The 27,325-nt window shown below is 38.2% G+C and overlaps 1 protein-coding gene across 3 annotated transcripts in view; it reads right to left on the minus strand.

Annotated features, from left to right (window-relative positions):
• The window catches only part of CTNNBL1 (catenin beta like 1), a 256,473-nt gene that overhangs the window by 69,855 nt on the left and 159,293 nt on the right, over positions 1-27,325 (minus strand). For all 3 annotated transcript variants that reach the window (XM_077169106.1, XM_077169116.1, XM_077169098.1), the window contains one exon: positions 18,793-18,974. In XM_077169106.1, coding sequence (XP_077025221.1) covers positions 18,793-18,974 — 182 coding nt within the window. The remainder of the gene's footprint in view (positions 1-18,792; positions 18,975-27,325) is intronic.

Raw genomic sequence — 27,325 nt, forward strand, 5'->3', positions numbered from 1 at the left:
TCCATATTGGCAGCTTTAACAAACCAAAATACTTTCATAACCTAATAATTTAACCTCAAATCTATCCTGCCTTCAGAAAATCTAGTATGGTTTCCTAACTGTATTAAAAAACACACTCCTGCCAAAGATACCTAAGACATGATGAGTAAAAACAGCAGGTTACAAATAGCATATATACCCTAATTCCATTTAAATAAAATTCTATGCCCATATATACAGTCCCTTTCCCTAGCACATAGTTGAACAGATGATCTCCACAACGTTTTCAGTAATTAACTCTGGGTGATGGAACTGGAGGTGATTTTTACTTTTCTGCCTTCTTTTTACACAATGCTTGAATCTTCCATATCAGTTCGCCTTATTCATATTCAGAAAAAGCAATAAAACTATTTTTAACAAACCTCCTCCAAATACCCACTATGTCAAGAATCTTCTTTGGCACAGAGAGAAAATAAAGACGCATGTGTACCAAGGCTTGTGCTCTGAGCATTCTGGCCAATGTCTGGCGACCCTAGCTGAGCCAACAGATTCCAGAGCTTTACAAATATATAGATTCTTAGAGTCTCAGATCTTTGAAGGTAAGTCCTAGGAATATGTATTTGGTCAAAGTCCTCTACATGATACAGATAGCCAGTAAGGTTAAAACCAGAGATTTATGTCCGATTCCAAAGAGGGAGCCAATTGAGGGAGAAAATGGTGCAGAGTGCCAGGTGAAGTGTTTAAAGGCAGGCAAGTGTAAGGCAGCCAGACAGACGAATGTTTAGAAAGAGAAACTGAAGGCTGAAGGAGCACTGAGCTTCTGTGTGAGGGACCAAAAAAAAGAAAGGAGACTACTGGTGGGCAGATATACCCTAAGGTTTGAAGCCAAGAACAAAGTGTGTCAGGGCAAAATGTTCAGGATTGAGGGATTTATGCAATATTGACCAGGTGGAGACCTAACTAACAACTTAAGAGATTGAAGAGGAAAAGACACCAAGCAGTTTAAATTAGGGGACTCAATTTTCCCAACATCTGTAAAATTCTTCCTTTTCTCTAAAATCAGTGGTTCTCCATGGAGGTGGGAGGAGCAACCTTGATTTATGTCTTAAAAATCAGTAAGAAAGCACTGCATATGATTCAATTTGTGGGTACCACCAAAAAAAACCATGGGTCAAATCCTAATAAGGCCACGTATTGGCTGCATGATGTTGTGAAAATGACAACTTCAGTAAGCCTAAGTACTTTCACCTGTAAAACATGGGTAATAATACATAGCTCATAGGATTATCATGAGGATGAGACGAAATGAGATAATGTATATAAAAGCCCACTAGAGTATTCAGAACAAAGAATGCCTCCAAATGGTAACATTAGGAAATACTTCCCAATAAAGATTATATGTTGTGTTCTGCTGCCCACAAATAAAAATCCCTAAACTGCTTCCTCATTTTTGGCACCGCCTAAAATCACTGGAGAAATAACCTAAAAACGTCTATTTCTCTACTATTGCTTCTACATTCCTGCTATTTGTTTTACTTCTAACCAGGAGATACAATGCATATCAAACTATTTCTATAACACTAATCAAGGTTATACATTAGAAATAACAGAGTCATACTGACAAAATAATAAATATACCAGTGGAAAGTTCTACATCCAAAATAAGAATTCAGCAAATGCTGCCACTGAAGAGCTAAGTATCTACCTGTCAAAATGAAAAAAAAAGCAAAAGAAAAATAGGAATGATAAATGTTTGTTTCTCTTTAAGTATTCCCATCCAGGTCCTCAATATCACTCTCAGTCGCTCCTGTTCTCTTGTTCTCCTTAACAGTGAAGTACTCTTGTCTGGTATGACTTTATACTTGCTAATACTTTTTTTTTTTGCAAATATGTGTAATGGCTTTTTAAAATACTTCTGTTTTTCCTCTTCCTTAGTCTGTAAATTCTTTGAGGGCTGGGAATGTTTCCTTCACCTGGGTGGTAATAGGTAGGACACATTCAGAGAGGACAAGGAAGTTGGGAAACTAAAGCAGAGACTTATTAGGATGCAGTGATAATTCAGGAGAGCTGATGGGGGCAGAGACAGTAGCAGTGGAGAGGGCTGATTCAAAAGATTCTTACAAGGTAGGTCATAGGACTTAAGAACTAGTAAATATGGGGAATATTGGAATTAAGCACAGCATGTTGACTTATGGCAGGTTTGGTGGAAGGTGGTGCTATTTACCAAGTTAGGAAAAGAAGAGACTTGGTCAGGGAAACAGGAACAGGTATGGTTTTGAGAAGGCTGAGTTTGAATATCTGGGGGAGAGGTCTGCTGGTTAATTAGCTGTGCCAGCTAGAGGTTGGGAGAGAACTGAATTGAAGATGAAGATATGGGAGTCACTGGCAGGGACAGAGAGGTTAAAGCTGAAGGTTGTGGATGAGATCACCCCAGAAGAGTATGTGGAGCGAAAAAAAATACTGGAGGAAGATACTGGCAAAAATGGACACCTGAGGAACAGGCAGAGGAAAGGGATCTAGAGATCAAGCACTAGGAAAGACAGGCATTTTATTTTATTCCCTCTGTCTTTACAGAACCTGCCACATAGTAGGTGCCTCAATAAAGGTTTGTCCCAAACAATGCAATGCAATGCCATTACAGCCCATCATGGAGATTTAAAATTTTTCTTTTTCTATGTTTAACTAAGCTTCTCCCTTCTTTCCTGACTGCAGGAAAGGTTTTGCCATTCCCTCTTCTAATCCGGATACGTGGGATAGGAGTTTGACCTGCACTTTCTTGCTGTTAGGAGTCGAAGAAGTACAAGGTAACTACACATTTCTTGTGCATTTTTTTTGCAGATGACAGAAAAGTATTATTTAAAGCACTGACCTGTTATCAACTTCTGTCACTGCTGATAAGGTAAAAATGTGTGCATATGCCTAGCACGCATACTACACACCTACACATTGCTTGGTAACTCACCCTCTTAAATCTCTTAGCCTCCAGGGGAATCATGTTAGAACAGTGCAATTAACTAGAACTGCTACAAACTCAATAACTCACCTACCTAATGAGGCAATACAAGGAAAATTGAGCCCATTTTAATAAGAATTTTTAAGAGACAAGAAGTAAAGGTCAAATGCCATTTCTGGATCCAGCTCTTCAGTTCTTCCTTCTTATTCTGAAGCAGTTAATACGAAGGAGGTAATATAAACTTGTACCACTCTTTATAAAACCAAAGAAGCAGTCATTCATGCTATTGCACCCAAGGGCAAATTATTTTTTTTCTAACCCATCCCCCAAGCTATGTGCTTCCCTAGATCTATTTCTGAAGGTTTTACTATGCAAACCTGAATGGATTTCAATTACAATTATTCTTTCCTTTCTCCACCCCAACTCACAAAAGAAGAACTAAATTACTAGCAATTCTAGGTTACTGAGGATGAATTTTGCTTCTCCTCTCCTGGTCTCCAGAGTCACCTTAATCTGGAAATTCTCCTCTGGCAATCCTTTTGTTGGATTTGGGAATATGCTGTGTTTACCCTATCCCATTATTTAGCGTATCATGACTCCTGACATTCCCAGCAAGAATGATATTGCCTATTCTTACGCAACATTGTGAAGCAAGTAGATAATAGGCCAAAAAACCTTACATTCCTTCCTTAGTTCTCCGCCCCACCCACGCCCCCACACCTTCCAGTCAAGGTGTGGGCAATCTTTCTGCCTGGATTTACCCTCAACATCTTAGTAGGACGTGTGCCAAGGTAGGTGGAACTGAAGACAGGTTTGGCTGAGGAGAGAGCTAATATTTAAGATGCCTAACATTATTTGGGGAACTATACTAAGCAAATATATGTATCTCACTTGACCCTCATAATCACCCTGTGGGGTAATTTCTAGCCTCACTATTTTACAGATAGGGCAACTGAAGCTCAGATAATACAGTTAGGCAGCGGATCCATATGTAACACACTGGGCTGTACTGCTACTACTACAGGAGTCTGGAGAGAGTCATGGGAGGTAGCAGGGGCTGAGACAGGGCCAGCGTGAAATTTCAAGAGGCTAACCTGGATTGTGACAAGCTCCTGAGGCTTGACAAGAAAGAAAGGGGAGAGAACAGGGCAGCCTTCCAGAGTTTCTGAACTGACAAGATGATTCCCAGTTCATTGTGCCTAATTAGATGTTGAATTACCAAGAAAATCTTATTACAGGATAAGGCTTATAGGCCTTACCTATAAGGAAATTATTTTCATAACATGGGTTGTAAAGCATAGCTCTAAAGGAGAGCTTCTGTAATATTTGTCAAGCTTATGTGACAAAGTAAACTTTATGGCCAGCATCTCACTCTACTTTTGTTTCTGAACAAGGTGAAAAAGACCCCTTACCCCAGGTGTATGACTAACAATCATCAATCTAAACCATGAAGCATTGACTTCAACCTTGCAGGGCTGACTGGAGAGTCCCAAACCCATGCCTGTTCTCTGTGAGCACTCTTTTGGTGAAGTAGTTGTTCATTCATGCATCAATAAACATCTACAGTGTTCCTACCACATGACAGGCACCATGCGAGGTGCTGGGACCTAGAGGTGACATAGCCATTGTTTCCCGCTCTCACAGAACTCATTTTAGTAGATGGGGCAGACACTGAGCAGCTAACTGCACAAATAATCGTTTAATTACCACAATCTTAAGGGTTATGAAAGCAAAGTCCTGGAACCAAGAGTCCATTTAATAGGAGGCTCTATCCTCATATGGGAGCTTGTGACATGCTTCCCTGAGGAAATGATATAAAAACTACCTGGGGTGGTGCGATGATGGCTCAGTGGCAGAATTCTCACCTGCCATGCCAGAGACCTGGGTTTGACTCCCAGTGCCTGCCCATGCAAAAACAAAACAAAACAAAACAAATTAAAAAAAAACAAACTCTACCTGAAGGATGAGCAGGAGGTAGCAGGCACACAGGGGTTCAGAGAAAAGTGCTGCAAGCAGAAGAAAGGGCATTGTGGAAGCCTGGGGACAGAATAAGCTAGGTGTATTTGTAGACAGTTCTGGTGATCTGAGGCTACTGTGCTCTAGGTTAGCACATGAACCTGGTCCATCCATACCAGAAGAGGCAGCACACAGAGCAAGAGAGAGAACAAGGCTTACAAAGAAGATAAGACAGAACAAAGAAACCTTGTGCAATGTGTTCTGCCCTGCTCCACCTCTGTTCTTACTCTGCCATACATGGTTGGAGGACCAGCTTACCAGGAGCAATAGCAGATGGCAGGGGGAGTAGAAGGTCCAGGGCTGAGTTCTCCCCTTGGAGTTTTCCTCCACTCTCTGAGTCCTGGTGTATTTAGAATGTAGAACTCATCCTCAGTCAATATATGCCTTCTTGAAACTTTCTTACCAAGCTATTGCCCTCACTATAATGTCATTCAATTCCTAATGCAGGTACTCTAAAGCAAACCGATGGCTGTTATTAGCACACCATAGGGCACATTTTTCAGAAGGAAAACAGCTGCTCACTGAATCTGTGGCTTCTTCCTCTTAGCGCCACGTACACAGAGCAAGAGTCTGATAGAGCTGTATTTATTTTAAACTGAGAAATATCTACATACATATAGTGCAACCATACTGTAAAATCAATGGTTCACAACTATGATGATGTTGTGAACCATTGATTTTCATGGTTTGAAAACCATGAAATGAAATGGTTTGAAATGATGTTTTCATTACCATGAAAACCATGGTATTCATTACCATGATCATTTTTAGAACACTTGCATCACTCTAGAAAAAGTAATAATAATAAAAAAGAACTCATACATCTCATATCCCTTACTTCTCCCTCTCACTGACCACCCATATTTCAATCTACCCAATTTTTATGCTTTATCTCCTGTTATTATTTATTTTTCATCCTTATTTCTTTTTTAACTCATCTGTCCATACCCTGGATAAAAAGGAGCATCAAACACAAGGTTTTCTAAACACAAAAGCCACAGTGTAAAAGCTATATTGTTATACAGTATTCTTCAAAATCAAGGGTAGGAAAGTGAGGCAAAATGGTGGCTTAGTGAGGTGTGGAATTTAGTTTGTCCTCCAGAGCAGCTAGTAAATAGCCAGAAACAGTACAGAACAACTGCTGGGGCTACATCAGTGACTGGACACACAGTGTACACCAGTCTGGACAAGATGGATGGGCTGAGACCCCACACAGAACTGTGAGTCCCCCAAGCTGCAGAGGTCAGCACCCCTCCCCCACAGGCATAGGAGGCTACTTTCCTGAGAGGAAAGGAAACAGACTTTACTATCACCAAGGGTTTAGCTCAACCAAGCTCCAATTTCAGAATTAACAAATTCTGACTACTAAAAATAGGCCCCAAGCATAGATAAACCTGGAATAAGCACTAAATGTACTAGGAGTTTTTACACTGGCTGAGAAGGGGTGGGGCTGATGGGAAAAAACAAACAGAGGCTTTTCGAGTCAGACAGCACAAACACTGGAAAAGGGCTGGACCCCACAAAAAGGGGTCATACAGAGCCTGGAGATACATAGAGCCACATACCAACTTAAGCTCTTGATTGACAAACCTAAGGAGCAGGACACCATTCTGAAAAGGCTTTCTTTTTTGCTTTTTTTCCTACACCTGAACAGCTCATTAGATAGAATTAGAAGCCTTGGCAGGCTCCAGCACTACCCCAGGCAAAGGCAGAATTAAGCTTGTCTGAGAGACAAAGTAACTAGTCAGGTAAAAGGAGTTAATTCCCTAAAGGTTGTACCTTCCCCAAGAGAAAAGCAGGGCCCACCTCAAATAGAATCCCCCCTTCAAGGAATTCAAGCCCCAAGGACTGGAAAACTGAAACAATCAATGCCACCCACAACCTCACCTTCATCCAACCACGCCCCTGAGAGGCAGAGTCTGCTAAAATTAAAGGCACTGCACCACTTGATGCTGGTAGGAAGCCACAGGCAGACAAGTGCCACATACTGGGCAGGATAGGAAAAGCACAGAGTCTAGAGGCTTTATAGGAAGGTTTGACAACCTGCTGGGCCTCACCCTCAGGAAAAACTGATGCTGGCAACTTTTTTCTCCTGAGAGGAGGCCAGTCTGGTCTGGGAAAATCTGACTGTGGTTTATAATATGTGAGGAGACCCTCCCCTCGCCCCCCTCCCCCCCAAAAGGCTCCATATAGGCAGGGTAAGAAACAGAAAAATAAGAACTGAAAAACTGTGATCAGTTAAATAGAACCTACACTAGAGGTCTAGAATAAGCTGAACCGAATGTCAAAGAACAGATAGAGAACAAAGCCACCTAGCAAGGAAATATTAGGTAAAAAAGCTAAAACAACCTCCAGAATAAACTAATGAAGTAAATCAAATGCCTAGACACCAGCAAAAAATAACAAATCATACTACGAAAAGTCGAAGATATGACCCAGTCAAAGGAACAAATCAACAATTCAAATGAGATACAGGAGTTGAAACAACTAATTCAGATGTCCAAACACACATGGAAAATCTCATAAAAAATCAAACCAATGAGTTGATGGAGGATATAAAGAAGACACTGGGCGAACAAAAAGAAGAAATTGAAAGTGTGAAAAGACAAATGACAGAACTCATGGGAATGAAAGGCACAAGAGAAGAGATGAAAAAAAAAACAATGGAAACCTACAACAACAGATTTCAAGAGGCAGAAGAAAGGATTAGTGAACTACAGGACTGAACAAGTAAAATCTGACACACAATGGAAAATAAGGGAGGGGAGTGTGACAGTGGTTCAGTGGCAGAATTCTCACCTGCCATGCTGGGGACCTGGGCTCATTTCATGGTGCCTGCTCATGCAAAAGATGAAGGAAAAAAAAGAAAGAAAATAGGGGAAAAGAATGGAAAACTATGAGCAAGATCTCAGGGAATTGAATGACAACATGAAGTGCATGAATATACATATCGTGGGTATCCCAGAAGGAGAAGAGAAGGAAAAAGAAGGAGAAAGATTAATGGAAGAAATAATCACTGAAAATTTCCCATTTCTTATGAAGGACATAAAATTACATATCTAAGAAGTACAGCATACCCCAAACAGAACAGATCCAAATACACATACTCCAAGACACTTACTAATCGGACTGTCAGATGTTGAAGAGAAAGAGAGAATTTTGAAAGCAGAAAGAGAAAAACAATCTATCACATAAAAGGGAAGCCTAATAAGACTATGTGTGGATTTCTGAGCAGAAACCAAGGAGGTGAGAAGGCAGTATATGATATATTTAAGATTCTAAAAGAGAGAAACTGCCTGTCAAGAATTCTATATTTAGCAAAATCATCCTTCAAAAAATGAGGGGGAGATTAAAATATTTTCAGTAAAACAATCACTGAGAAAAACTGTGAAAAAGAGACAAAGTTCTGCAAGAAATACTAAAGGGTACACTACAGGCAGACAGAAAAAGGTAGGAGAGAGAGGTCTGGAGAAGAGTGTAGAAATGAAGACTATCAGAAAAGGGGAAAAAAACAATTAGATATGGCATATGTGCCAGTTTCAATCTTCTGTGTATCTCCCAAAACCCACGTTTAATCCTTGTTCAATACTGTGGGTTGGGGGCTTTTTGATTGTTTCCATGGAGCTGTGACCCACCCAACTGTGAGTGGTAATGTTTGGTTAGAGTGTTTCCATGGAGAAATGTCTCCACACATTCAAGGGCAAGGGTGCTTACTGGAGCTATTTAAGAGGGAAGGATTTTGGAAAAAGCTTTAGAGCCACTAGAGCTACCAGAACTGACAGAGCCAAGAGAACGGACAGAGCCCAGGTGAAGCCACTGAAGAGAAAGCTAGCATGTGCATTTCAGCTGAGAGAAACACTGAATGTCATCAGCCTTCTTGAACCAAGGTACCTTTCCCTGGATGCCTTAGATTGGACATTTTCATAGCCTTGCCTTAATTTGGAAATTTTCACAGCCTAAGAACTATAGACTTGCAACCTAATAAATCCCTCCTTTAAAAAGCTGTTCCATTTCTGGTATAGTGCATTCTGGCAGCTTACAAACGAAAACAATGTATATAATCCGAAAGGCAAAATGGTAGTAGAAAGTACTGCCTTTACAGAAATAACACTAAATATTAATGGATTAAACTACCCATACAAAAGATAAACACTGGCAGAATGGATTAAAAAAAACAGGACCCATCTATATGCTGTCTATAGTAGACTCATTTTAGACCCAAGGACAAAAACAGGTTGAAAGCAAAAGGTTGGGAAAAGATATTACATGCAAACAACAATCAGAAAAGAGCAAGAATAGCTATACTGATATCTGACAAATTAGACTTCAAATGTAAAACAATTAAAAGAGACAAGGAAGGACACTATATATTAATAAAAGAAACAACTCAACAAGAAGATATAACAATTATAAATATTTAGCACCAAGCCAGAGTGCTCCAAAGTACATGAGGCAAACACTGACAATACTGAAGGGAGAAATAGACACCTCTACCATAATAGTTGGAGAGTTCAATTCCATGCTTGCATCAATGGGTAGAACATCTAGACAGAGGATCAATAAAGAGACAGAGAATTTGAATAATACAATAAATGAACTAGACTTAACAGACATTTACAGAATATTACATCCCACAACAGCAGGATACACATTTTTCTCAAGTACCCATGGATCATTCTCAAGGGTGGACCATATGCAGGGTCACAAAGCAAGTCTCAATAAATTAAAAAATTAGGAAATCATACAAAACACTTTCTTGTATCATAATGGAATGAAGTTGGAAATCAACAACAGGCAGAGAGCTGGAAAATTCAATCATATAGGGAAGATAAACAACATACTCTTAACCAACCGGTAGGTCAAGAAAGAAATTACAAGAGAAATCAGTAAAACCTTATGGCAAATGAAAATGAAAATACAACAAATCAAAATTTATGGGTTGCAGCAAAGGTAGTGCTAAGAAGGAAATTTATTGCCTTAAATGCCTATATTAAAAAAGAAGAAAGAGCAAAACTCAGGGAATTAACTGTTCACTTGGAAGAAGAAGAGAAAGAACAGCAAACTAAACCCAAAGCAAACAAAAAGAAAGAAATAACAAAATTAGAGCATAAATAAATGAAACTGAGAACATGAGACAATTGAGAAAATCAACAAAACCAAAAGCTGTTCCTTGAAAAACCAATAAAATTGATAAACCCTTAGCTAGGTTGACCCGCCCCCTACAACCCTCCCCCAAAAGAGGGAGAGACAGATAGAGAGAGGATGTAAATAAATAAAATAAGAAATGTAAGAGGAGACATAACCACTGATCCCACAGAAATAAAGGAAGCAATGATAGGATACTATGACCAACTATATTTAAAAAATTAGACTACATAAATGAAAAGGACAACTTCTTAGAAAGTCAAGAACAACCAGCATTGACTCGAGAAGAAACAGATGATCTCAACAAACCAGTCACAAGTAAAGAGATTAAATCAGTCATCAAGAAGTTCCCCAAAAAGATAAGTTCAGGACCAGATGGTTTCATATGTGAATTCAACCAAAGATTCAAGAAAGAATTAGTACCAATTTTGCTCAAACTCTTCAAAAACCTGAAGAGAAGGGAAAGCTAACTCATTCTATGAAACCAACATCATCCTAATACCAAAGCCAGACAAAGATACCACAAGAAAAGAAAATTACATACCAATCTCTCTAAAGAATACAGATGTAAAAATCCTCAACAAAATACTTGCAAATCGAATCCACCAGCACATTAAAAGAATTATACACCATGACCAAGTGGGATTTATTCCAGGTATGCAATTATGTTTTAACATAAGAAAATCAATTAATGTAATATCCCACGTCAACAAATCAAAGCAGAAAAAACACATAATCATCTCGATTGATGCAGAAAAGGCATCTGACAAAATTCACCATGCTTTCTTGATGAAAACACTTCAAAGGATAGGAACAAAAGGGAACTTTCAGAACATGATAAAGGGAATATATGAAAAACCCACAGCTAACATCATCCCAAATGGGGAAAGACTTCAGCCTTCCCTCTAAGATCAGAAACAAGACAAGAATGCCCATTGTCACCACTGTTATTCAATATTGTGCTGGAAGTTCTAGCCAGAGCAATTAGATAAGAAAAAGAAAGACATCCAAATTGGAAAGGAAGAAGTAAAACTCCCACTGTTTGCAGATGACATGATACTATATGTCAATAATTCTGAAAAATCTACAGCAAGGCTACTAGAGCCAATAAATGAGTACAGCAAAGTGGCAGGGTACAAGATCAGTACAAAAAACCAGTAGTGTTTCTGTACACTAGTAATGAGCAATCTGAGGAGGAAATCAAGAAAAAAATTCCATTTACAACAGCAACCAAAAGGAGAAAATATTTAGGAATAAATTTAACTAAGAATACAAAAGACCTACACAGAAAACTACAAGAAATAGCTAAAAGAATTCATGGAAGACCTAAATAAATGGAAGGGCATACTGTGTTCATGTACTGCAAGACTAAATATATTTTAAGATGTCAATTCTTCCAAAATTGATTTATAGGTTCAACGCAATTCCAATTAAAATCTCCAAAACATCAGAAGGGAAGGGTGCCCCGAATAGCTAAAAATATATTGAGAAAGAAAAATAAAGTGGGAGGTCTCACATTACCTGACTTAAACATATTAAAGCCACAGTAGTCAAAACAGCATGGTACTGGCATCAAGATAGATATACTGACCAATGGAATCTAACAGAGTTCAGATTTAGCCACTCTTATCTATGTACAATTGATCTCTGATAAGGCAGTCAAGCCAACCCACCTGGGACAGAGCAGCCTCTTTAATAAATGGTGCCTGGAGAACTGGATATCCATATGCAAAAGAATGAAAGAGGGTCCATACATCATACCCTATACAAAAATTAACTCAAAATGGATCAAAGACATAAACATCAGAGCTAAGACTATAAAACTTTTAGAATAAAATGTAGGGAACTATCTTATAAAACATGTAATAGGCAGCAGTTTCCTAGACCTTACACACAAAGCACGAGCATTAAAGAAAAAGATAAATAGGAATGCCTCAAAATTAAACACTTTTGTACATTAAAGAACTTTTGTCAAGAAAATTAAAAGGCAGCCTATGCACAAGAGACAATATTTGGAAACCACATATCAGATAGGGTTTAGTATCCAGAATATATAAAGAGATTCTTCAACTCAACAACAAAAAGCCAAAAAAAAATAAAAAGTAAAAATAAAAAATAAAAAATGGGCAAAAGACGTGAATAGACACTTTTCAGAAGAGGAAATACAAATGGCTAAAAAAGCACATGAAAAGAAGCTCAACTTCACTGGTTATTCAGGAAATGCAAATCAAAACCACAATGAGATATCTCACACTCACTAAAATGGCCATTATCAAAAAAACACAAAACAAGTGCTGGAGAGAATGTGGAGAAAGAGGCACAGTTGTCCATTGTTGGTGGGAATGTAAATGATACAACTGCTCTGGAAGGCAGTTTCATGTTTCTTCCGGAAGCTAAGTATAGAACTGCCATATGATCCAGCAATCCCATTGCTAGGTATATATTCAGAGGACATGAAGGCAAGAACACAAACAGACATTTGCACACCAATGTTTATAGCAGCATTATTTACAATTGCCATGAAATGTAAACAGCCCAAATGTCCATCAACAGATGAGTGGCTAAACAAGCTGTGGTATATACATACGATGGACTATTACACAGCTGTAAGACATAATAAAGTCATGAAGTATGTAACAATGTAAACAGACCTTGAGGACATTATGCTGAGTGAAATTAGTCAGAAACAAAAGGACAAATATTGTATGGTCTCATTAATATGAACTAACATTAATGAGTAACCCTGGAGAATTAAAGTTAAGAATATAGGTTATCAGGAGATAGAGATTGGGCAATTGGTGCTGAAGGAATAAAGACTATGCAACAGGACTGAGTGTAAAAATTCAGAAATGGATAGTACAGTACTACCTGATTGTAGCACTATAATGTAAGTCCACTTAATGAAACTGAGTTTGAGTATGATTGAGGAAAAGGGCTGGGGGCATGTATGAAACCAGAAGGAAAAATGGAGGATAAAAACTAAGACAGTATAATTTAGGAATGCCTAAAGGACATCAAGGACCATGATGGTGATTCAATATACAAATTAAAAAACGTTTTTGCATGAGGGATAACAAATGAATGTCAATATTGCAGGATGTTGAAAACAGATGGTGTATGGGAAAAAGTACAATCAATGCAAACTGTGGTCTATAGTCAACAGTAACAATGTCATATGCTTCCACTGAATGTAACAAAGGCATTATGCCAAAACTAAATGTCAACAAGTGGGGGGAATGGGAAAGGGGTCAAGATTTTTTGTGGAAGAAAAGGAAATATCTTCAGATAGAGCATGGCGACAAAGGCATGTGTGCTGGTTTGAAATGATGTACATACCCTAGAAAAGCCATATTTTAATCCTAATCCCATTTTGTAAAGGCAGCTGTTTCTTCTAATCCCTATTCAACATTGCATGCTCGAAACTGTAATTAGATCATTTCCCCAGAGATGTGATTTAATCAAGAGCGGTTGTTAATCTGGATTAGGTAGAGGCATGTCCCCACCATTTGGGTGGGTCTTGATTAGTTTCTGAAGTTCTATAAAAGAGGAAACATTTTGGAGAAAGCTAGAGATTTCTGAGAGAGCAGAGAACAACATAGCCACAAGAAGCACAGAGTTTACCAGCCAGAGTAAACTCACAGAGTTTACCAGCCACAAGAAGGCACAGAGTTGACCTTTGGAGATAAAGAAGGAAAATGCCTCCTGGGGAGCTTCATGAAACAGGAAGCCAGGAAAAGAAGCTAGCAGATGATGCCGTGTTCACCATGTGCCCTTCCAGATGAGAGAGGAACCCTGACCGTGTTCACTATTTGCCTTTCCAGATGAGAGAGAAACCCTGACTGTGTTCACTAGGTGCCCTTCCACTTGAGAGAGAAACCCTGAACTTCATCGTTCTTCTTGAACCAAGGTATCTTTCTCTGGATGCCGTTGATTGGACATTTCTATAGACTTGTTTTAATTGGGATATTATCTCGGCTTAGAACTATAAACTAGCAACTTATTAAATTTCCCTTTTAAAGCCATTCAGTTTCTGGTATATTGCATTTTGGCAGCTGGGAAACTAGAACAGCATGTCTATAGATTTAGGTTAGATTGTTTGATGTGTGAATAAAACTGTTCAAAAATGAACAGAGAGAAACAAGTGCTAGAGAAAATATGGACAAAGAGATGTACCTATTCACACTGGCAGGGAAAATGAGAGGTACAACCCCTTGGGGGGGCCGTGTGGTGGTTCCAGAGGAGGCTAGGTGTGGGTTTGCCATAGGATCCTGAAACCCCACTGCTCAGTAGGTACCTGGAAGAACTATGTGGGGACATGAATGGACATTTGCACACTAGTGTTTATGGCTGCTGTATTTTTGATCCACAATGAAGAGAGGTGGCCTAAGAGTACAATGACTGAGGAATGGAAGGGAGATCTGTGGTTTATACATACAATGGGTTACTGAGCAGCCACAAGAAGGAATCAAGCTATGAGGCATGCAACTAGGTGAATTAACCTTAGAGCTGTATGTTGAATGAAATGTCAGGAACAAAAAGACAAATAGTATCATGCCTCAATCATATGAACTAACTACAATAGAAAATGAAAGGTTTTAAGATATGAGGTATCTGAGAGAAAGGACAGTAGACGAAATGATTTTAAGTGAGTGTGCTTTACTGGCTGCGCTCCCGGGCAGAGCTCACTGAACCCAAGATGGAGTGAGGTGAGTCTGTGTACGGGCTTTGGCGTGTGCAGGTTTTAAGGGCAGGGATTAGGTGATGGCATGAAAGGGGCGGCACATTAAACAAAGGATTATTATGCTAGTGGGTTGAGCCAGTGGGTGGTAAAGACCTTGGTTGTAACAATTTACCTTCTGTTCCGAAGTAACTTCATGAGTCCAGCCACAGAGCCCTCCCTTATTTCCTCAACCTAACAGAAAAACTTGGTGAACTAAAGTTGAGAGTATGGGTTATCATGTTGGGGCCTTTTGTAAAGGGTCCCAGGTTGTAAGCTCTTACAGCAGCCACATATATTCAGGAGGCCTAACCGTTAATTCTAAATTATGAGATACTGAGCTGTTTGTATATAACATGGTCATTCCCAGAAATTTCAGGTATTTATGTGACACCTGAGACTCAGAGTTAAAGCTCTGAAACCATGAAAGTCAGCAGTACCCCATATAGGAACTGTTTAAAAAGTTGAAAAAGGGATCAGACTTTGAGTAGAGATATGAATTAGGCTGATCTGGATAGGACTAAGGTAAATCAGAATACAGGGTAAAGGATGATGTCGTCCATATTTTAAAACTTCGACTCCTGTGTGAGACCAAAGGGAGAGATGTTTATTTGGTGCCCAAAATTTATATTTTGGGTAGCGCGTTACCTAATTTAACTATGGTATGGTCATTTTAGTTGAACACCATAAGTTCTTGGAATCTTGAATAGGATGTGAGATTTCGTTGGTTTGTCCAAGTTAGTATGATCTCCGATATATCCCAGAGTAATTTGGGCAGTAAATACAGAAGTATTTGCAAAGTCCCTTTGGGGGACTGGGGAGAAAGAAGGAAATATTCAACTTCCCATTTGGAGAATTTCTGATATTCTCACAAGCAGTGGGGACAACCAAATCAAAAGGTTGAGCCCTCAATCAGTGTCTAAAGCGTACCTCTTTCTCCACGTCCTATACAGCACTTGTTGTTTTCTGTTTTTTTGATAATCATCATTCTAGTGGGTGTGAGATGATATCTCATTGTGGGTTTGATTTGCATTTCCCTAATAACCAGTGAAATTGGGCATCTTTTCGCCCCTATGAAACTTATTCCTGCAAAGGATAGGCTAAGTCTCCTTAAAATTAGGCCTAAGAGTCACCCCTAGAGAATCTCTTTTGTTGCTCAGATGTAGTCTCTCTAAGCCAACTTGGCCGGTGAACTCACTGCCCTCCCTTCTATGTGGGACAAGATTCCCAGAGGTATAAATCTACCTGGCAACATGGGACAGAAATCCCGTGATGAGCCAGGACCCATGATCTAGGGATTGAGAAAGCTTTCTTGACCAAAAGGGAGAAGAGAAAAAAGAGACAAAATAAAGTTTCAGTGGCTGAGAGATTTCAAACAGAATTGAGAGGTCATCCTGGAGGTTATTCTTATGCATTATATAGATAGCCCTTTTTAGTTTATGGTGTATTGGAGTGGGTGGAGGGAGTACCTTAAACTGGAAAGCTGAGTTTCAGTAGCCTTAATTCTTGAAAACTGCAAAAAGATAAAAGGTTTACAGGGTGACAGATTATGAAAAACTTTGTGTCTGATGCTCCTTTTAGCCAGGATATGAACAGATGAGTAAAAAATATGGATTAAAAATAAATAAATAATAGGGGCAACCAAGGGTAAAATAAATTGGGTAGATGGAAATATTAGCAGTCAATGAGCCGGACAGGTAAATTGTATGTATGAGTTTTTTCTTTTTATTTCTTTTTCTGGAGTGATGCAAATGTTTTAAAAAATGATCATGGTGATACACAACTACGTGACAATATTATCAGCCACTGATTGTACACCATGTATGGAATGTATGTGTGTGAAGATTTCTCAATAAAAATATTAAAAAAAAAAAAATAAAGAAAGGAAGAAAGTTTCCAAAAAAAAAAGTATCAAGTGTACCAGAACACAGTTCAACAGTTGCAGGTACTTCCCTCTAGTCACTGCAATACACCATAAACTAGAAAGGACTATCTATATAATGCAGAAGAATAACCTCCGGGTTAACCTCTTAACTCTGTTTGAAACCACTCAGCCACTGAGACTTTATTTTGCCTCATTTCTCTCTTCCCCTTTTAGTCAAGAAGGTTTTCTCAATCCCTTGATGCTGGGTCCTGGCTCATCCTGGAATTTCTGTCCCACATTGCCTGGGAGATTTACACCCCTGGGAGTCATGTCCCATGTAGGGGGGCAGGGCAGTGAGTTCACCTGCCAAATTTGCTTAGAGTGAGAAGCCACATCTAAGCAACAAAAGAGGTTCCCTGGGGGTGACTCTTAGGTGTAACTATAAGTAGGTTTCTGCTAAGGGTTGTTTTACTTCAAACTTTGTTCAAGCATGCTCAAGATGCAGGATTAAGTTTCTCAAAAGAACCCAGGAGTTCAGCCAGAGCACAATCGTTGATCAGTTTCCTGGATTATAGGACAAAACTTTGGCAACTAGGGTCTGTGCCTCAGATTCTTAAATTGTAAGTATTAGAGCTTTTAGTTTCCTCATTTTACAGAGCAAGATGGATATCAAGTGAGGTTAAACAAAGGTTTTAAAGTCACACAGCTAGCTAACTGTTGAACCATAGGTTGGTTCCTTTCTCACTTGATTTCCTGTTCTGAAAAAACAAGGATACCAGCATCTATTCTGTAGGCTGTGAGGACCAAACAAAAAAAGCACATAATGTGGTAGTGCCAGGAATGTAGTAGATTTACCGTGAATAATGATTACTTCCAAACTTTTATCTCCTAGATCTCTAAGAACACTCCATACCCTTTCCTGTGGCCTCATTTTGCTGAATTTCCATTGGAGAAAGAAAGACCAGTGGTGGTGTTTAGCATGTTTATAGCTGGTGTTTGGACAATATGTGATTTGAGTTGAAGTGAATTCTCTACTCGTTCTAGTCTATGTCAGTTCCTCTCCTGCCCTTACCAATCTTTCTCACCTCTGGAGAGTTGATACGATCAGAGAAAATACTACAGGAGGTGACCATGAAGATAGGTCACATCATCCTCCCTTTAGCCATTCTTAAATTAGCCACTAAAAGTTGGAAGAGATTAAGCGAAGTCAATTTGAGAAGAGACACATTGGAGCTCTCACATTTTTAAGTAGGAGGATGAGGAATGCATGAGCTCCCTTAGATACTTATGCTGATTCTACCATCACTGACACACACAAAAATTCTAAACCATGACACAAATCTTCTTCCTGACAAGACAACCAAAGTAGCAAATCAGTTCAGGTTCTCCTCCTCTCTTACTTCTCCTCTCCTCGTTGGCCACATACACTTTAAAATAATCATCCAAGCACGTAAATTCCCTGGTACAAGTGTCTGCAAGCCTCCAGCAGAACTGTCAACGTTCATAAATCCCTGGCCTTCTAGATTGCACTGCAGCCATTTACTGGGAGGTGGGACACAGCAGGACATTAGACAACAGAAGGAGGAGATTGGCCTAGTATTAACTTCTCTGGTTATAGCGTCACAATTCATGGCAGCATTTTGATGGGAGTGTGCAACATCAGGGAGGAGAAACATAAAAAGGGAAACCTGGGTTGTAAATAGTTTATTTCTGCAATTCCTGATGTTGGCTGGATCATACTTTAATACAGAAATACATGAAAATACCATTCTGGAGGTGACATATCGCCACCACATAACTCTTTTCAAAAGGGTCTTTCATCAGCACCCCACTACAAATTATAGTGAAGAAAACAAAACCCTCAGACACAGACTTATTAACGGGCCAGAAGGAAATGGAACCACCAAGATTCAAATAAGCAGAGAAACGGTACTACATGGACTTCCAGATTCAGTGCCCAGGGGTGTTTGATTGCATGGAAAATCAGAAGGAAAAAGTAGCATTCTTCTTCCCAAGAGTCTACTCTTCAGATGCACATCAGCACTTTCCAAAGTAATTCTCACTTCCCCCATTTCTTCCAATATACCAATTTTAGGTTGACATCCCAATGAATCCTACCTTCATGTTCCTTCTCGGTTGTTCCCACTTTCTTGATCTTCCTGGGGGATTTCATAAAGAGGGGAAAGATGGTTCGTAAGCCAAGGATGTCAACAAATTTATGGCAATTGTCTGTGCCCTCAGGCCCGATCATGGCGTGGTCCAGGACTTTGAGGGCGCTGCTCCGGGAAATTTTCTTTTCTCTGTGAACAAAACAGTCATTTCATACGGAAAAATGAAATTATAGTTTGAATTTATGAGGCAGTCATGCCAAAAGGAGGCCTATCCTACCAAATATCTCGTAACCTATTAGAAGATGACAACTAGAAGAGAAAATTTTAAATAGAAAAAAATAGCCAGTCCTTGAAAAACTCTTCAAAAGTCACTTCTTTTTCACTGCTGGTGGGATGAAGATTTTATAAACTTTTCTGAAACTAAGACATTTGTATCAAGAGTGTAAAGATATTCATACCATTTGATTTAATGATCTACCCTGGGTATTCTAGTCTTTAAAAACGGTGTATTTACTGCAATAATCATTATAATGGAGAAGATTAAAGGAAAAACAAACTAAAATGATCAGCAATAGGAAAATGGTCATATTATATGCTATTTCCATGGAATAAAAACATTTATTAACAATGAGAAGAGTCATAATGATAAACACAAAAATTAATATTCAAAAATTCATTACCTTGATTATGTGAAAAATATGCATTAAATAATTATGCAAAAAATTAGGCAAGAAAAAACAGATCAATATCTTAGAGGTTATTCAAGGTGGTAGGATTGATAATTTATTATTCTTTTTTGTTTTTCTTAAAGCAACTGTATTAAGATACAATTCATATACCATACAATTCACCCACTCAATGGGTGAATATATTAAGAACATATTCACAAATATGTATAACCACTATCACAGTCAATTTTAGAAATTTTTCATTACCTCAAAAAAACCAAAACAAAAAAACACATACCCTTTAGCTCTCATCCTCTTAGTACCCCATACTGCCCCAGCCCTAAGCAACCACTATTCTACCTTCTATCTCCATTAATTTCCCTATTCAGGACATTTCAAGTAAATGAAATTATGTATGTGGTCTTTCATGACGGGCTTCTTTCACCTATAATGTTTTCAAGGTATATCCATGTTGTGGTATGCATCAATACTTGATTCTTTTTATGGCTGAAAACTATATTTTATTTATCTACTTAGTTTGACATTCAAATTGTTTCTATTTTTTAGCTATTATGTATAATCCTGCTATGAACACTTGCATACAAGTTTTTCTGTGGACATATGCTTTCATTTCTCTTGGTTATATACCTAGAAGTGGAATTGCTGGGTTATATGGTAACTCTCTGTTGAATCTTTGAAGGAACACTAGAAGGTTTCTTAAACTGGCTGCATTAGTTTACATTCTCAACAGAGGTGCATGAGAGTTCCAATATCTCTACATCCTTGCTAACAGTTGTAATTATCTGACTTTTTGATTCAAGCTATCTTAGTGGGTGTGAAACAGCATCTTAATGCGGTTTTGATTTTCGATATATAAGATTATGACATTTGTAAAGAAAGACAGATTTACCTCTTTCTAATCTGGATGCCTTTTATTTAATTTTCTTGCCTAATTAGCCTGGGTAGAACACCAATAAAATGTTGAATAGAAGTGGTGAGAGTGGACACCGTTGCCTTGTTCCTGATCTTAGGGGGAAGCATCCAGTCTTTCAACATTAAGAATGATGTAAATTGTGGGGTTTCTGTAGATGCTCTGTATCAAAGGTTGAAGAAGTCCCTTCTGTTCCTAGTTTGTTGAATGTTTTTATCATGAAAGAGTGCTTGATTTTATCAAATGCTTTTTCTGCATCTTATTATTCCTTTTTCTACTTTTCAGTACCTTCCAATATTCTGTACTGAACATACAGTACTTTTTTAGAAAAAATATATTAGAACTATTAGAAAAGTTTGCTTATATTGCTTTTTTTAATGCTGTATGAGGTGGAGAAGGAGTACATAATCTCCTGTCTTTGCACACCTGCTAAAGCAACCAACCAAGACAATATGCAGTACTTACTGAGCATATCTTGTGTTAGGTACAAGATAGACAAAGTTTCTGCTTTCAAAAAAATTAAATCTATTTAGGGAGGCCAAATTAATGTTAAAGAATCAAGGAAAAGTATGTCAACAAATAATTTTAAGTTTCTCCCCCATGTATTATTCAATTTATAAACCTATCTCTTATGTGAACAAAACTGATTAAGTTTTAGTTCTCATGAAATTTACATTCTAACTGCAGGAGACAAATGGAAAATCAAGATATCTGATAAAGTGTCATTAAACAAAGTTGAAAGAAGGAAAGGATATTTTACATTAGGTTATTATTTGGTTTCAAACCAGCACAGGCTTTAAGGTGGAATTTAACTGGCAAAGCCAAAGAATGGACAAAAAAGCGGTTTGGTGGACGTATACCAAGAAGGACAGTGTTCCTAGAGCATAAAAAGAATCATGGGCCATATTATAGGCCATGTCACCTAGCCTTTAGGCCAAAACAAGGTGACCAAGTAAATAATATTTTAGGAGTAAAAAAGAGGCAATTTAGCATTTTATTCTGAGACTATTATGTGTTAGTTACTTCAGAGTGAGGGGGGAGAAAATATATATTTGGGGGAGTGTGGGAAAAGACAGATGCATATGTAAATATTTAAAATACATGTCTGATATAACTAAGTGTCAAAAGAATAAATTAAGCACAGTGGGTGCACAAGAGAAGAATAATTCATTCAGAGGTCAGAAAAAGTTTTGTAAGAAATTCCAGTGTGTCATGGAAGCAAAAGAAAAATAGAGGTAAGCCTAAGAAAAAGCCACTAGACCTTACTATCAGGAAGTCACTGGCAACTTTTCAGAAATAGTATTTTGGGTAGAAGTGGGTTGAAAAGTGAAAGCAGGTGAGAAAGGAAGAGGAATAAGTATGGGCTATTCATTAGTAAAGGCCAGGAAAAAAAGCCCAGCAGCTTGAGAGGAAGCTGGGTTAAAGTCTGTAAAAATTTATTATTTTTAAGAATTTGGATGAGTTAGTAATATTTTTAGAAACCAGTCATGATGAGACTAGTGATAAAAGAGGGGAGAATTAATAGATGGAACAAGGCAAATGATCAGGCAAGCTGGATCCAAAAAGGTGGTAATCATAAAACCCGAAGTTTTCCATTCACTTTCTCACCCAAAAGCCAAGGAAAAGGAATTAGAAATAATATCCCTTTTGGACAGTCTTTTGTAAAGGTAACAGTACCAAAGAATCATATTATTAGAATGCTAATGATGACAGAGAATGCTATCCTGGATCACTCTACCAGCCAAGACTGGGTCCCAATGAGTTGAAGAAAGGAGCAGATAAGTTTGCTGACAGTGCCCTTTGGTGCCAGGGTGACCAATTATCCTGCTTTACCTGGGACTGCCCTATTTTTAGTATGAAAGTTCCACATCCCAGGAACCCCTAAGTCCAGCACAAACCAAGATAGTTTGTGGCAAGCTTGAAAGATCAAGGATGGACTATGAACATTCCCTCTGCTGTGGATCAAAACAATTCATATAAACTCACAAATCACATTCATCCCAACTACTGAGTTAAAAAAAAAAACCAAAAAGCTACTGAGCACATGTCATGCAGCAGGCACTAGCTTAGCTTCTAGGAATTATAATGTCTCTACCTTTAAACAATTTCAGACAAGTGAAAAAAAAATAATTTCCAAAGCCCAAAGCAATGGAAATTAAGTCCAAGGAAGAGAGGGGTGGGGATAATTACCTGTATCTGGGATAAGTCAGTAAAGATGTCAAATGGAAGGTGACATTTGAAATAAGTTTGAAGAATGAGCATTTGTTGGGCAGAGAAGGGAGAGCAGTGACAACGATGGTGCTGGTAGGCATACAGCATGGCCAAGGTACAGAGCCTGTAAGAGCATGCCAGCTGAGGGCAACTAGAGGTGGAGGATGACTGAGGAGAGGCAGGCCCAAGATCATGACAGGGCCTGAATGTGCCGCCAGAGAGCCTGGGCTCCATGTATCATAGAGGCGGGAAAGCCACTGACAGGGTAGGGTACTAGTTGGGTATATTTCTGAGAGCTTAATCTGGCAGCAGTGGTATGAATGGACTGGATGGACAGAACTTTGGGGGAGGGAAGACAGGAGATGATAGCAACAATGTATGTGAAAAATGACAAAGGTTTTGACTATGACAGTGGTATGAAAAAGGGATATATGAAAGAGGTATGAAATCCTTAATTTTGGTTGCAAGTAAACAATTTATCAGGAAAGGTTTTTTTTTTTTTGGCATCAAGATGGAATTCTAGCCAGGAAACTACACGAATAATAAATTTGTTTTCACTGCAGTTGGACTTTAGCATGCTACTTTACAAGCTTGAATACACAAAGGTGATGACTAGGGCAATAATCATGTGAGCAGGAATTAGGAAACTGAGATACAGTATCTTCACTGTTTAATCACACAGGAGAAGGCAGGCCTCTTGAAATGTATGACAGTCATGTAACAGGGCACTTTCAATTATCATTCAGCATACAGTCAAACCGTTTCACAAATAACACAATAATTGTTTGAAATACTAAAGGTAAAAGACTCGAAGTCTTGCTTTTTTCTCGCCTATGCAAATTCAACAAACAAGGATTTTAGAAGTAAAACCCTTCTTCAGACAGGCAGTATAACATAATACTTAGAGGGGGGCAGTAATTACATATTGATCACCATTTAGGCAAGCTGCATGGAGGTGAACTTTGGAATATTCATTGGACTTAGTTCAGGCTTTTAGCAATCAATAGCTGTTTGGACTCACTTTCTTTGAAACATTTATTCTACTAAAGGACAAGTAGTTTATCTTAGTCTTATGTGAGTTCAACAGGTTGTCGATCATGTCAGGACCAACGTGAATACTATTTTCTATAACACTGAGTGGTTATGGGAAGTGACTGAGTCATCTACGTACTCCCTATTCTGCCAAACTTAACGTTTTGATGCCAGGGGAAACACTTTCTATGTAGTTTTAATTAGCTTATTCTTCTTTATTATACAAAACACTTTTGCAATGAACATGGTTTCTGAGTACAACTTTCTTTGTTCATCTGTTCTTTTATCACATATTTATAGGAGTTAAGAGTTGCCAGATATTAAGTTGAGGATACAGAGACAAGGCAGGATCTGTGCTTTTGAGGAGTCTGGTCCAAAGGGGAGACACATGCAGACAAGGGGCATACTGAGAGAAGCCAAGTACTACGGTGGAAGCGCGTACAAAGTAGAACATGCGCACAGGAAGGAGGGCTGGCTATATCTGACTGAGTCAAGGAGGCCTCACAAGGAGATAACGCTTGAACCAAGCCTCAGTGGATATGTTTCCTGGGCAGGCAAATAGAGAGAGGGTATTTCAAGTAGAAGGGAACAACAACATGTGCAAAGACACGAGGGAATACGGAGCGTTTGGAAAGCAGCACATGGCACTACTAGACTATAAAGACTAAGAAGGGCAGCAGCAGAACATGAAGCTGACTGATTCTGTGTGTTAAAAAATTATACTTGCCACAGTGTATTGGAGAGTACTTTGCGGGGGGAGCAGAAGAGGGAGGGAAACAATATTAGAGGCAGGGACTGGAATGAAATGGGCTGAGTTCTGACTGAACCGGAGGTACTGGGAGGACACGCCAGTGATGTCTAGCACACGGAAAGCCCGGGAACAAGACTAGGGGTAGGGAAGATTTGGAAGAATCATTAAATTTATGGTAGCACTCAAGTCCATGGTGTGACTGGGATGACCATGAGACAGTACAGAAAATGTGCAGAAGAGGGGGACGACACCCCAGAGGAATCTTTTTTAAAGGACGAGTGAAAGAGAAATAGCCTCCTCCCTCCCTCCCTGGGCAAAGATGACTGACGGATGAAAAGAAAAAGGTGACAGGCTTCCCATAAAAGATTCTGTGAACCATAGCTGATTCTTATAATAAATGTGGATGGTGCCGTATGAGATCATATCATTTATAATATGTATGACAAAGTTCCCTTCCTTTAGAGTTCTCAAAATATTAAGATCACATTCTAGAATCTACGACTTTTAAGAATCAGAAAGAGGGTTATCAATTTACCTAAGTTCATAAATGCTTTCAAATTATACTGCCAAAGAACACTAGTAGTCAGTGTTCTTAACACTAGTATTAAATATTCTACCACTAAAATAGACTAATGGTGGTCTTCCTTGCTAGACACATTTTTTTTTCAATTTTAAATGTCTATTCTCATTCATTATTCATAAAATACTGACACTAACCACACTGCTTGATTGCCTGTTTCAGAATATAAAACAAGTAAGTAGAAAACATGCCAAAATTTCTGTTCCTAGCAGTATGATGGACTAGCTATATAGAGAGAAACTACCCATAGTATAGAACATCTCAAAATACTAGATTAAAAACAAAACAAAACCCTTCAACTTTTTAAAGCATAGCTGAGCTGACAGTAAAGTAAGATTAAGAGATAAAAAAATCAGGAACCTAGAATGGAAATGGCAAACTTTATGGAAAAGGCAAGATAGTAAATATTTTAGTTTTCATAGGCCACATTTGGCCTCCATTGTGTCATCTCTCATGTCATTATATTGTATGTTTTTTCAATATAATGCTTTTTTAAAATGTAAAAACCATTCTTAGCTTGTTGGTCCAGAGTAAAAACAGGCCTCAGCCAAATGTGGCCCAAAGGTTTTGTCCACCTCAGATAATGAGGATGAACAAAGTCAAATCTGGTTCATCAGTAAAATTGACAAACCTTTATAAAGACCAACCAAGAAAAAGAGAAAAGGCAAAAATAACACTTGGTATGAAAAGATGGGAGAAAATTACACATATAACAGACATTAAAAAGAAAACAACAGAACATGACAAATAATTTTAGGTCAAAAAACTGAGAAAAAAAAAAACAAAACCAAAAACCAGTAAAATAGACAAATTCTTAAAAATATATACATTTTTAAAACTGATTCAAGAAAAATAAAAGAAAATCTAAATGGGCCTACCTATAACCATTCAGCAAACAGAATTAATAGTTTAAAAACCTTCCTTTAAAGAAAATTCAAGGCCCAGAAGGCTTTGCTAGCAAATTCTACCAAACATTAACCTACTACAGAAAACAGAAAAATAAGGAACACTATGCAACTCACATAATAAAGCTTAAAAACACGTGATATCAAAATCAGAGAGAGTAAAATTACAGGCTGGTTTCATTCTTAAGTATACATGTAAAAATCCTAAATAAAATACAGCTTCTTGGAAAGTATTTAAAAAGACGGACTTATCCCAGGAATGCAAGGTTAGCTCAAAAATCAGAAAATCCATTAATACATATTTGACCATATTAACAGATTTTTAAAAATCCCTCAAAGAATAAGAAAAAGCATCTAATAAAAGTGATCAATGATATAAAATTTATTACATCAGAGAAAGAAGCAATTTCCATAGTCTGATAAATGCTATCTTCAAAAAACCCCAAGGCAGACCATTATTCTCCATGGTAAAATGCATTCTCTAACAACAAAAATAAGATAGTTTATCCTTTATCACTACTTCTACTCAATATTGCACTAGAGGTCATAACTGGCATGATAAAAAATAAAACACAAAAAAATTGACAGATTATTAGAAGTAAACACAAGTGTGGTAAATGTGATTAAAAAAAAAATCTTGTTACCAATTATCCACTGCCAGCCTCTGTAAAATACACATACCCAGGGGTTTACTACCACAATTTTAACTAGCTCACCAGAAAAAAACTGCTTTTTTGATGTATTTATCAATTCATATGATGTAAATATTGCCACCATAACAGATTTCAATTTACCAGTGTGATGTCACCAAATGCAGAGCTGGGAAGAGATGCACACAATAGGATCTCATGAATGTATATAAGCCAGCACCAACATACCACTGCTTATACCACCCCTCCTCCCACCACAGACATCAGTCAAGAGGTGACTTTCTTTGGCCAATAAAATGTGTGTGTGACATATATATCGTCACAGGAGAAATTTTAAGATTTATGGCATCATTCAGTCTTTTTCCCTCTGTCATGAGAGAGGCATGTCCCATTAAACACTGTTACTTCAGTCTGAAATGAAGGTGTGAAGCAGAGCTTCAAATGGCTGGTGATGGATGTAGCATCAGTAAAAAATAATTATTTGTCATTGAAAATCCTCAATATTTTGGGGTTGTTATTACAGGAAAGCCTAGTGAAAGATGACTGATACACAATACAGCAAAGTTACTTAATATAAGATCAATACAGCAAAATTAATTGCATTGCTATTTACTAGCAATAAATAGTAATAAAATACAATTTAAAAGTATCAAAAGCACATGTACTTTTGGACTTCCACTATCAGCCAAAACAGCATAAAAGGAACTGGATTTACACAATTCCTCCCTACTCTACAAGCCTAAAACAATTAAACAATTGGACAAATATATGAGACAACGGTTTTCAGACACTTTTTATCAGGTAGCATTGGG

The sequence above is a fragment of the Tamandua tetradactyla genome, chromosome 1, assembly GCF_023851605.1.
Source record: "Tamandua tetradactyla isolate mTamTet1 chromosome 1, mTamTet1.pri, whole genome shotgun sequence".
Lineage (NCBI taxonomy): Eukaryota > Metazoa > Chordata > Mammalia > Pilosa > Myrmecophagidae > Tamandua > Tamandua tetradactyla.